At 40.0% G+C, this 13,354-nt stretch overlaps 1 protein-coding gene across 3 annotated transcripts in view; it reads left to right on the plus strand.

The window, feature by feature from the left end:
• ORC1 (origin recognition complex subunit 1) overlaps positions 1-13,354 on the plus strand; it is a 37,455-nt gene that overhangs the window by 984 nt on the left and 23,117 nt on the right. For 2 of the 3 annotated variants that reach the window (XM_025288752.3, XM_025288751.3), the window contains 5 exons: positions 4,144-4,218; positions 4,921-5,020; positions 5,809-5,936; positions 7,531-7,709; positions 8,864-9,182. In XM_025288752.3, coding sequence (XP_025144537.3) covers positions 4,926-5,020; positions 5,809-5,936; positions 7,531-7,709; positions 8,864-9,182 — 721 coding nt within the window. In that variant the 5' untranslated portion in view covers positions 4,144-4,218; positions 4,921-4,925. Of the gene's footprint in view, positions 1-4,143; positions 4,219-4,906; positions 5,021-5,808; positions 5,937-7,530; positions 7,710-8,863; positions 9,183-13,354 lie in introns of all 3 variants that reach the window. The other variant, XM_025288753.3, reaches the window with a different exon arrangement.

Genomic DNA, 13,354 nt, shown 5'->3' on the forward strand with positions numbered 1-13,354 from the left:
AGAAGGGCCTTCTCTTATGGCAAATTGGAAAAAGCACTGGACTTAGAGAAATGAGATGCAAGATTCTTATCTTGGGCTATCTGTCAAATTGCAATGATTAGATATGGTAGTTTTCTATTTTGGTTGTCTGTAAAAGTGGTATCCTCTTCCCTACTGTTTTGGGTGCATGTGAATCCCACTGGAGGTTTCTGGTGCGAGATCATGTTTAAGTCCCTTTGCAACAGTTTTTAATATGACAGGGCAATATGCAACTTTAGAAGGTTTCTGAATTCCTTGAAATTGAATGCAGAATTTTGTGTGAATTGTTCATAACATTCATCAAAGTATTAAAAAACAAAACCAAAAAACCCCACTGTCGCTTATAAATAAATGCAAGGGGTTAAGGGAATGGGGAAGGACTTTCCTGGCAGTCCAGTGGGTGAGACTTGGTGCTTCTACTGCACGGAGCGCAGATTCGATCCCTGGTTGGTGAACTAAGATCCTGCGTGCTGTGGCCAAAAATAAATAATTTTTTTTAAAAAAGAGTGGGGAAATAAATCGACCATTTTGCATTTTCTCACTTCATCCTCAGTGATCATAGAATAATGCCCCCAGCGCAGAATGGATGACTAATAAATAAATATTGGTTGAATAAAAGAAAGTTTCTATTATTATTTGCATTTTGTGGGTAAGGAAATTGAGACCCATTTGACCGCTCAGACAGCAGGTAGGAAGCCTGGCTTATTGTAATAAGCATACCAGAAGCAAACTCTTGTGTGCCTGTATTTTCAGTCGCGTGTGACTCTTTGTGACCTTATAGAGTGTGGCCCCTCCTGGCTGCTCTGTCCTGGGATTCTCCAGGCAAGAATAATGGAGTGGTTTGCTATTGCCTCCTCCCCTTAGACATGTATTAACATTACCCACTTTCACACAAGGTGTTCTAAGGTGAAGCGCTTAAGAGCACTGTCATCGGAATCCAGCTGCTCAAGGTTTAAATTAGGGCTGTGCCGTTCTGTGTAACATTGGGACAACTTACTATCTTGAAGTGCTCGAGTTTTGGTTCTACCTTCTGTCTTGGTGGATCAATAAATATATGCTATCGTTATTTTTAGGGCTTCCCTGTGGCTTAGTGGTAAAGAACCCAGAGACATGGGCTCTATCCCTGGGTCGGGAAGATCCCTGGAGGAGGAAATGGCAACCTATTCCAGTATTCTTGCGGAGAAAATCTCATGAACAGAGGAGCCCGGTGGGCTATAGTTCATAGGGTTGCAAAGAGTCGGATGTGACTGAACACGGACATTATTTTTTTTTTTTTTCTGCAACTCGTATCTGTTTTTCTTGGGTGTGGCTCCTAGACTGGATAGCGTGTATGTTCAAGATTTCTGGTATCTTCGACACTGAGAGCCTGTAATGTGCATCTCCTAGAAGCCAAAGTCTTTGCTGGGCCAAATCTGGCCTGCCTTTCCACTCTGTTCATCACTCCTGTTGGGAAACCTCTTTCTGATGATGAGATGCAATACTGGGTCAAGGGTAGGAAAGTGCTGCCTCTTCAGAAGGACTCCTGATTAGTTTTTTGAACTTTTCATGGAAAAATAACCTACATATAGAAAATTCACATCATAAGCATACAGCGCAGTGAGTTGTTTTGAAGAAAACATACCTGTGTAACCTGCATCCTAGAAGCACCCCATTCCCTCACTGTGCTTCCTTTCAGTCACTGAGGTTTCCTTTTAGTCTGACTTCTAGCATCATAGGTTACTTTTACCTGCTTTTGAGCTTTGTATAAATGGAATCAATATAGCATGTATTCTTCTGGTGTCTGATTCCCTTAGCTCATTGTTATTTTGTAAGATTTTCCTCACATGTGTAGTTGTGACTGGTTTAATTTCACTGCTTTATAGTGCTGCTACAACCATTCTGGTGCGTGTCCTTTGATGGTTTGTTTGTTTTTCTGTTGAATATATTTTGTTGAAACTACTGGATCATAAGATATGCACATGTTCCATTTTAGTAGATACTGTCAGTTTTCCACTTGGTAATTTATACACTCTCCATCCGTGTATGAGAGTTCTGGCTACTCTACATCCTTATCACACTTGGTATTGTCCAAATGATTTTTAAAAACCTGTTCATTCGCTCATTCATTCGTTCACCTATTATGTGTGAAGTCTTAACCTAGGCCCTGGGGATGCAGTTATGAACAGACAAACAAGGTGCCAAGATCCCTGCTCTTTTGGAATTTAACATTCTGATGTAGAAAGTGCAAAAAATAAGAAAGTAATATAATGGTTATCGCTTTGATAATAGAGTGGTGCAGTAGAACATGACCCTGAAGGACAGTATAAAGGGCTGGGGAGTAACTTTCCATTGGGCATCAGTGAAGGCCTATCTGAGGAAGTTTTACTGGCACTGAGACCTGAACCATCCCTGCAAAGATAGGCAAGAAGAGAGAACAGCAACTGTATAAGTCTGAGGGGACTAACAACCTTCGTCTGCTTGAGATTCAGAAAAGCAGTCCTGAAGCGTAGGGATAGACCAAGACGAGGCAGGTTATGTAATCCAGGTCCAGAGAGCCTTCTGATACTCCTGCCTTCTCATCCTTTGGTAAATCATCCACCCTTGCATACAGATATACTTACACTGGTCTCAGTGTATAGAGCTCATGATCTAGAAAAGGAGTGTTAAATTTTATCTTGGTTTAGTTTTTGAACTAGGATGCCTACTTTAGTAAGCTAAAATATTGTCTCTATTTAAAATCATTGAAAGCATGGATCTGATGCCCTTAGATACACATGAATACCTGAGGAGTATGGAGATAGTCCTTCTGTATGCCGGTTTTTGGTTTGAAAAAATGAGATCCCTGTGTCAGTGTAACCAAATATCATAGATAATGTGACAGGTCAGGGCATCTATTCTTCATTTAGGTTATTCAAGAATTGTAGAAAATGTGTTGTGTGAAAGTTGCTCAGTCGTGTCTGCCTCTTTGCGACCCCATGGATCCCAGGGACTCTTTGTGACTCCACAGTCCATGGAATTCTCCAGGCCAGAATACTGGAGTAGATGCCGTTCCCTTCTCCAGGGGATCTCCCCAACCCAGGGATTGAACCCAGGTCTCCCGCATTGCAGGTGAATTCTTTACCATCTGAGCCACCAGGGAAGAAAATGTGTTGGGAGATTCCAATTTGTTATAATATCACTCTCAGTGTATTCTGTGTTTTTTTCTTTTTTTTTTTTCAAAAATGATTGAACTTATTCACTTGAATCTTTTGTCTGTACCTCAGTAGCCTATTTTGCCTGATTTCATTGTGGAAAGGTGAAAAGTTCCAAGGAACTTCTAATAGTTCCATGTTACATCTTCCATTAAAAGGAACATATATTGAAAGGAAGTTAGAGTTAATATATTCCCTTGGACATTTATTGAGATCCAAACACTTTTATTAATATTTTATCAAAAGATTATTGGATATAATGAATGCAAATGCATTTTTTACTTGAACCCAAGTCTCCAACCTGTGTTAACTCCTCGGTCTGCTGTTTGTTCATTTCTATGATGTATTTTGTTAAAATTGGATTGATTTTAGTAGTACTGTGTTGTGAGTTACACTCTAAATGTTCTTAATAGTAACCATTGAGGCCTCATTTGTAAGCTGTGCGTTTATTGACTCGATATCTTCTTTTTGCTAATTAGTTTCCTCACAGTGTATTAAAAAATACATTTTTTAAAAGCAGACAATCTTATGGGTCAAAATGTTCCCAAGTAGAATGTAGGACATAATGCTACTGGACTTTAGGAAATCAGCTCATTTAATCAGGATGTCTATATACTGTTCTAATTCTGTTGTTTTCGACATGGACTGAAATTATTGGTCCCTCTCTCAGTAAGTCAGAGTATTCTGTCAGACTGGATTAAAAAAAATTTTTTTTAAACCTAGTTTTGGCAAACTTTAGCTCTATAAGAAAAGCATTGAATTTAAAGGAAAGTTATTATTTTCTTAATAGCAAACTTAAGATGATGAATTGGCATTATTATTAGGACTAGTAGATTGCCGCTTCCAAATTGTAAAGATTGTTAAATATGTTTGGATTTTTCATTCATGTTTCAGTATTGTCAGTAAAATGTCTTTTTTTTTTTTCATGTACTTTAATACAATCATTTCTTTTCAGCTATTCACAGTACTTATATCTAGGACCTATCAGTTGCAAAGAAAAATACTCCTTCCAGCTGCCAGAGCAGTACAGGTTAGTGACACTGGGATTTTGTTTTGTTTTTATTTTATTTATTTTTGTTTTGTTTTGTTTTTAATGTAAGTGGAATGATACATTTGATAAAACCCATTGCCATTCCCCCAAATGCCTCTTGCATGTTTTTCCTTCCATGCCTTGGAAACCCTCATTTCATCCATCTTATCAATTAGCTATCCATTATTCAATATTCAGTTTAGAAAACCCCTCTAAGAAACCCTTCCTCCCGGAAGTCAAAAGACCTGGTCCTTTATCTTAGCCTTTCTGGCTCTTTCTCTTGGCTCTTTGTACTGTTAGTTGTTCTTCCGTGCATTTTTATTTTATCCCTGCCTAGATTATAAATGTTATAAAGATACTTAAAACTACTGTATCACTGGCTTTTAGTTTCATGTTGGTAGATGTTTCTTATCTCGTTGTGCCTTGTTGCCAAGTACTTCTAAATACCTGTAGTTTCTTATATTGACCTTTCTGTTTCCCTGGATAGGAAGAGATAAGGCATAGTGCCAGATCTTACTGAATTGCCTATGTTTGATCTTCATAGAGCCTGAATTTTTCCTCAAAAAGTTTTCTTCTAAGCCTAAAATGTGTGGGAGTGTGGTAGGGGCAGAAAAAAAGGCTGAACCCATTAAAGGCAGGAACTGTGCCCTAGAAATCATCAGAGCTTGTCATGTTAACTCAGAGTTAGTGACTTTTACACAGGAGCCATGGCGTACTGTTCTGCAAGACTGAGGACCAGACAAACTTATTCCTGGGTTGGCAGGCCATTGTTGGATCAAAAACTACACTACCAAACCTACAAGTGAGTGATAGAATTCTTTAGTACTGAAACTAATAGCTTCTCCAAGCTAAGCTGTTAATAACTTGTATCCAAAGTGTCCTAGTTATTACAGGTTGAGGAGTGTGTGTATGTGTACGCTTATGACTACTCAGTTAGTCTGACTCTGCAACTCCATGGACTGTAGCCCACCAGGCTCTTCTGTTCATGCGATTCTCCAGACAAGAATACTGGAGTGGGTAGCCATTCCTTTCTCCAGGGGATCTTCCTGACCCAGAGGGACAGTAAATATGAATTGACAATAAGGCAGCAGAGGTTTGTTTAATGGAAGAAGATAGTAGCATAAACAGAGCAGCTAGTGATACAGGAAGACATTATGTCAAATTAAGAAAATTTGATATGTATGATAATGTCTTACCTATTTCAGATAGGTTCTGTGTAATTCTGCATGATAGCAGGGTAGGATTAGATATTACTATATGTTCAACCAAGACTTCTCTGAACAATTTGATGTTGCTCTTGGGCAGCTTTCATGTTTTAGAAAGCCTTTGTTGTTCTTTGTGAATAATTGAGAAAAGTTAGGTTTCATACGGAGGCCTCTAGATTAATCATCCATGCTAAAACAATTCACTTAACTCATTTCATCTACACTTGCATATGACTGGTATATTGGTTTCTAGTATAATTGGTCATCAGAGAAAAACTATTCAGGAGATTTTCCAGTTAAAGAGCGTATTCTTCTGTGCCAAGGGGTCTGAAGAGCTTGGCCCACCCTACAAGATTTCCTAACTTATTTCTCTGTTATTTCCTAGAGAGATGAGTATGAAAAGAGAAGGTTATTCAACTGAGATTCACATCCAGGTTGGACAGTTTGTGTTGATTGAGGGGGATGATGATGAAAATCCATACGTTGCTAAATTGGTTGAGTTGTTTGAAGACGGTGAGTTTGGGGCTGGAATGAAAAGCATTCCTTGTTGTGAATGACTGGGAAGTGCTCCATGATGGGGGAGAAGGGTGGTTACTGATTCCTCTGCTCAGAGCAGTGTATCGGGTGTGCATATGGGGTCACTTAAGCACCAGCTGTACCCTCTTCTACCTAGGGAACGTCTACTCACTAGAGCAGTACTGGGAAAGAGTGGGATTGGGATCTCAATAATTTAGCTTGTCCTTAATTTTTAGGAGCCAGTGAGAATGGCGGTGAAGGCAGGATTGTTGAAGTGGAAAGGATGATTTAGGAAGAGGGCGGAAGGGAAAAAATAGGTGATTTGCACTCTAATAGAAATGTGTCCTTTATTTTGGCATCAGGAAGTTAGTAATTTTGCAAATGCAAAGTTACTTTTACCGGGGAGTTCTTAAGTTGGATTGTGTATTAGTTGATTGACGTTCCGTCAGAAAAACAAAAACACGAGGTGTTTTATTTACGCAGAGGGACTTGTCTACAAGTGTTGAGAAGGTAGGAGAGCAAACATTGGTGCTTTCCAGAGATCAGTAAGGGCAGAAAGCCACTACTGCCCTTAAAGCTGGAGAAGCCAAAGGGAAAGGAGTGTTAAATGGGACCTGCAAGGCCACACTCAAGCGGCTGCTAATTTTCTCTGCTATTAACCCTCTGCAGAGTAGAGAAGAGCACTGAAAAGTGGAAATGGGGCAGAATTCCAAAAGGAAGATGAAGGATAACAATTTAAATGATATAAAACTGCTTCTTCCAAAAGCTAGGAGAAGAGTATGTAGTAGTTAGTCCTAGCCTGTGGCAGTGTGTGTGCCTAAAAGAACTCATAGAGTGGATGAAGATGTTTTACGTTGCAGAGAGATGAAGATTCTTCACCAAGTATGGAGGAAAACGTCATCAACCTAACGTCCACTAGGGGGAGCACGTCAGCAGGGTGGGCTTTTGTACATGCTGTTCGAACCTTTCTGTGTAGATTTTAGAATTGGTGTATTGTGCTGCATCGAATGGCTCCAGTCTTTCTCTGAAGCAAGATAAGGAAGAGAAGAGGCAGTGGTGATAGTGGCACTAGTGAGTGTGTGTGCTTGCACTTGGAGCTAAGACTGGTATGGAGTGGTGTTAACAGTACATTACAATGATAAAGCTCAAGACTGCAAGCATATATTTGCCAGAAGTCATCTCAGTAGCTTATGCTCTGAGTCTTACTGGGAGTTTTACACAGATTTGCAAAATTTGTTCAATGCCTGTGATTAGAATTGCTCCTCTCAAATGCCTTTTATAATTTATTTGGTGACTGATGACACCATTGGGAATGGGGCAAAATGAGAAGAACATGGGTGCTGGGTGGAGTCAGCAAGCTGGTTGGTCCCGTGACCTTTGCCACATTACTTAAGGTCCCTGTAATGGGATTACTTTACCTGTAAATGGGAGACAGCCTTAGAGTCTGCCTTGTACAATTATTGTGAGGATTAAGGATAATGTATTAATCAAGTATTATCAAGTACTTAGCACAGTGTCTGGCACATAAGAAGTGCTTAATGAAATGTTATCGTGTTTTCTTAACCTTACCTTTTCCATCTGTCCTTCCTAGTTTCTGAACCTTATTCCAAAAAACGTGCTCGAGTACAGTGGTTTATCCGATTCTGTGAAGTCCCTGTCTGTAAACAGCACTTACTGGGCCGGAAGCCTGACACACAAGAGATATTCTGGTATGACAACCCGACCTGTAACAGCAACATTAGTGTTGAGACCATCATTGGCTGTGTGCGGGTAGGTGGTACTTTGATCCTTAGTTCTATTGTGAAGCTTATTTATGACTTGACTCCTAAACTGCATGGCTTCAAATATATTACTAGCTCTAGTTTACCTCAAAGAAATGAATTTTTCCTGTTTGTCATTGTCTCTGCTTGCCTGCCTATTTCCTTTAAACAAATATTTACTGAAAGCACTTACCATGTGTTAGGACCCTTCTGGAGGAAGTGACATTTAGGTTGTGACCTGAGGGAAGAGCATAAATTGGCAAAAGTGTCTCAGTTTGGAAATTATATTTAGCTATGATTGTGGCAGGCATAAAGCATTGTGAGGCTGAACATGCTCGCTGAAATGCGGACCACCTTGAGTAAATCAGTACCAAGAGTGCTAATTGCTACAGGCAAATATGTGTTATGGGATTTTATGATAACTCAGGTTCTAATGAGGTGTAGGCTGAGCTGGGACACTGGAGACTAGGGTGTGGGTTATTTCTCAAGCTACTTCAGGCCTCCAAAATGGGTTTAGGTCATGATGTGATCATGTGGTGATTAGGTGGTTGGTAGGGCAAGGAAACCATGGTTTGGCAGGATTATAATCAGATTTTTCCAATCTATGGGCTCAGCATATTGTGTGCCACAAAATAACCTTTGAGTTAAATGAGTGAAGAAGTGAAAGGCAGATGTAGAAGTTGAAGCAGCAAGATGGGTGGATTTGGAAAGGCAGAGAAGGCGTTTAGGCGGGAATGAGCAGGACTGTGACAAGCCACAGTCGACTAGTGGTGGGAAGCCATTTTGAAGAGTACTGAGGACTCAAGAGATAAAGTGGGGTCAGATTTAGAACTCACTGCAAATCAATTTAAGTAATCCGATCTTGCTAGAGTAGGTAACCACTGTAGGTTATTGAAGCATTGTAGACTATGCTTAGATAAGTTTTTGTGGGGAAATCTGGCCTTGGTGAATAAAATGGATTGAAAAAACAACATGAGGTATTCATATCAGCAAGGAGGAGTCTGTGGAAATATGCTATATCATGTTCATGCCTTTTTTGTTTAGAAAAGTAATGTTCCCGGTAATAATGCAGACTTACATGCTTTTTAATCATAGCACTCATAGAGCATTCCTTGACTCTTCTGCTTCTTCTTTCTTTCTGTCATCTCTGCTTCCTAAATTCAGGTAGTAGCTTTAGGCCCAGATGAAGTCATGCCTATAGATCTGAAAAATAAGAAGACATTCTTTGTGAAACTATCTTGGAATGAGAAAAAATTCAAACCACTACCTCCAGAAGTATTTGCTCAGTTGAATAAGCTTCAAGAAGACAATCATAGATACCAGAAGTCCATGGAAGCCAAAACTAAGAGTGCAGAAAGCCCTTCTTGGACCACAACAGAACATGCAGTCAAAAGGATCGAATCAAGGCATTCCACATCCAAATCTCGTCACACTGCTTCCCATCCTGTCACCCCAAGGGCAAGGAAGAGGCTGGAGCTCAGCAGTAAGTGGGAAATGGGTGACAGTGGGCAGTATCGAGGCTAAAAGACAATGGTAAAGTATTAATTCACGCTACAGTACAGCATTGAGTTGGTGCAGCAGTGGGCCAAGTACTGATTGGACATATCTTGAAATATGTGTCATGTAAGATTGACCATTTTCATCATTTTAAAAAGTGTACAGTTGAGTGGCATGAAGTACATTTACACTGTTTGTAACCATCCTCATTTTCTTCTAAAACAGTCTTTCCAACCTTTAAGCAATAACTTCCCCTTCCCTCATGCCCCATCCTCTGGCAACCACCTTTCTATGTTTAGTTTATTCTTGTCTCCTTTGTTGTAAATTCATTGACCATATATACTTGGGTTTGCTTCTGGGCTTTCTATTCTGTTCCGTTGATCTGTGTGTCTGTTTTTAACGCCAAAACCAAACTATTTGGATTACTTATTGCTTCGTATTGGGTTGGGCAAAAGGTTCATTTGGGTTTCTCCATTCCATCTTATGGAAAAACCTGGATGACCCTTTTGGCCAGCCCAATAATATAGCTTCAAATCAGGAACTATGATGCATCCAGCTTTGTTCATCTTTCTCAAGATTGCTTGGCTTGTTGGAGTAAGATTTACTTTTTTCTTAAGGCTGAATCATAGCCCATTGTACATATATACCACATTTTCTTTATTCATTCAACTGTCAGTGGATGTGTGGGTTGCTTCCACCTTTTGGCTATTGTGACTAACGCTGCTATGGAGTTGAGTTTACGAATATCGTACCGAGTCCATGCCTTCCTTCACTTTGGGTATGTACTCAGAAATGGAACCATGACAGCTGCATTAATTTTCTTTTTACATTCTCATTAATAATACTAGAGTTCCATTTCCCCACGTCCTCACTAAGTATTTAGATCTTGTTATTTTATATTGTTATTTTCCGTGGCTTTGACTCTAGCTATCCTAATGGGTGTGAGGTAGTATGTCATTATTAACATTTTCTTAATAATTACTGATGTTAAGCCCTATAATCAGCTAATTCTTTAAGAGCTCAGCTACTAAGATGACATTGCTTTTAGATCCTTAGCGGAAGAACTAAGAACTCAGTTCATTTCAGTCACTCAGTCGTGTCCGACGCTTTTCGACCACATGAATTGCAGCATGCCAGGCCTCCCTGTCTATCACCAACTGCCGGAGTTCACTCAGACTCACGTCCATCGAGTCGGTGATGCCATCCAGCCATCTCATCCTCTGTCGTCCCCTTCTCCTCCTGCCCCCAATCCCTCCCAGCATCAGAGTCTTGTCCAATGAGTCAACTCTTCGCATGAGGTGGCCAAAGTACTGGAGTTTAAGCTTCAGCATCATTCCCTCCAAAGAAATCCCAGGGCTGATCTCCTTCAGAATGGACTGGTTGGATCTCCTTGCAGTCCAAGGGACTCTCAAGAGTCTTCTCCAACACCACAGTTCAAAAGCATCAATTCTTCAGCGCTCAGCCTTCTTCACAGTCCAGCTCTCACATCCATACATGACCACAGGAAAAACTATAGCCTTGACTAGATGGACCTTTGTCCATCTAGTAATGTTGGCAAAGTAATGTCTCTGCTTTTGAATATGCTATCTAGGTTGGTCATAACTTTCCTTCCAAGGAGTAAGCGTCTTTTAATTTCATGGCTGCAGTCACCATCTGCAGTGATTTTGGAGCCCCCCAAAATAAAGTCTGACACTGTTTCCACTGTTTCCCCATCTGTTTCCCATGAAATGATGGGACTGGATGCCATGATCTTCGTTTTCTGAATGTTGAGCTTTAAGCCAACTTTTTCACTCTCCACTTTCACTTTCATCAAGAGGCTTTTGAGTTCCTCTTCACTTTCTGCCATAAGGGTGGTGTCATCTGCATATCTGAGGTTATTGATATTTCTCCCAGCAATCTTTATTCCAGCTTGTGTTTCTTCCAGCCCAGCGTTTCGCATGATGTACTCTGCATATAAGTTAAATAAGCAGGGTGACAATATACAGCCTTGATGTACTCCTTTTCCTATTTGGAACCAGTCTGTTGTTCCATGTCCAGTTCTAACTGTTGCTTCCTGACCTGCATACAGATTTCTCTAAGAACTATATATATGTATTTGTTATAATGTTAAAACTCTTAAATTCATACTGATACTTTTAATCTACAGCACAGGGTTCTTCCTGTCCTTCCCACCTTGCATAATTCCAAATCGTAATTGATTTGTTTTTCTTTATATTTTTAGAATATATTCCACTGAGGGAGTAATGTTTCTTTGATTAAATATTTTCTTCTGCTAATCATTATTTATTGGTGATATACAGTTAAGTTCTTTCATTTATGTTTAATTTTAGGGCTTTTCCCATCTTTGACTTTTAAAACGTGAAACATTAGCACAGAGTCAAAACTATTTAAGACAAGTGTCCTCAGAGAAGCCCCATTCCTTTTTTTATCCTCTCACCCCACTTCTACCTTATCTTTTATAGGTAATAAATTTTATTAGTTTCCGGTTTATTTTTCTCCTAATTTTATTTCCCATTATTTCTAAGCCAGTAGAGCATTATACTGAATATATTATTTTCCCTCTTAACTTTTTTCACTAATAATGTGTCTGAAAGCTGCTCCATGGCCATTCTACGAGCTCATCTTCATCCCATTATGTGTCCTTAATTTTTTTGTTTCTGTGCCAAGTCCAGTGAGTATTCTTGAAACTTCTCAGTACAACGTATGTTTCAGTTCAATTCAGTTCAGTCACTCAGTCGTGTCTGACTCTTTGCAACCGCATGGACTGTAGCACACCAGGCTTCCCTGTCCATCACCAACTCCTGGAGCCTACTCAAACTCATGTTCATTGTGTTGATGATGCCATACAAACATCTCATCCTCTGACGTCCCCTTCTCCTTCCACCTTCAATCTTTCCCAGAATCAGGGTCTTTTCCAGTGATTCAGTTCTTCGCATCAGGTAGTTTCAGCTTCAGCGTCAGTCCTTTCAGTGACTATTCAGGACTGATTTCCTTTAGGATGAACTCGTTGGATCTCCTTGCAGTCCAAAAAACTCTGAATAGTCTTCAACACCACAGTTCAAAAGCATCAATTCTTTGGCACTCAGCTTTCTTTATAGTCCAACTCTCACATCCATACATGACTACTGGAAAATCCGTAACTTTGACTAGGCGGACCTTTGTTGGCAAAATAATGTCTTTGCTTTTTAGCATGCTGTCTAGGTTGGTCATAGCTTTTCTTCCAAGGAGCAAGCATCTTTTAATTTCATGGCTGCAGCCACCATCTGCAGTGATTTTGGAGCCAAAAAAAATAAAGTCTCTCACTGTTTCCATTGTTTCCCTGTCTATTTGCCATGAAATGATGGGACCGGATGCCATGATGTTAGTTTTCTGAATGTTGTTTTAAGCCAGCTTTTTCACTGTCATCTCTCACTTTCATCAAGAGGGTCTTTAGTTCTTCTCTTTCTGCCATAAGGGTGGTGTCATCTGCATATCTGAGGCTATTGATATTTCTCCTGGCAATGTTGATTCCAGCTTGTGCTTCATTCAGCCTGGCATTTCGCATGATGTACTCTGCATAGAAGTTAAATAAGCAGGTTGACAATAGACAGCCTTGACGTACTCCTTTTCCTGATTTGGAACCAGTCTGTTGTTCCATGTCCAGTTCTAACTGTTGTTTCTTGACCTGTATACAGGTTTCTCAGGAGGCAGGTAAGGTGGTCTGGTATTCCCATCTCTTTAACAATTTCCCACAGTTTCTGTATGTTTAGGAGCTGAATATGAACATAGGAAACTTTCTGGAAATGCAGACAACTACTAAAGAAATAATTTGTACAGTCACCATTTAGAAATAATTGCAGTATTTTTTTCACTGTTGATTTTGTAGGACTTTGAAAGTTAGGGTAAGAAATTTAAACTTGACACAGTGACATAATTAGATGTGGCAGTTATGAGGAAAATATTATGGCTTGTTTTTGACAGAAAGATGGAGAAATGAGGCATAAGGGAGACTAGGATATTGGGACATTTTTATATTAGTCTAGACATGCATTATCCTCGTATTTGCCACGCAGGTGCTAGCTGACTTCTTGCCTTGCCTGCAGCAGCAGTTCCACACACGCCCTGTGCTGTGGCTGAAGTGAACTCCGTCCAGTGCTTTCCTGCCTCGCTGCCTTAGCT

This window comes from Bubalus bubalis, chromosome 6, assembly GCF_019923935.1.
Source record: "Bubalus bubalis isolate 160015118507 breed Murrah chromosome 6, NDDB_SH_1, whole genome shotgun sequence".
Lineage (NCBI taxonomy): Eukaryota > Metazoa > Chordata > Mammalia > Artiodactyla > Bovidae > Bubalus > Bubalus bubalis.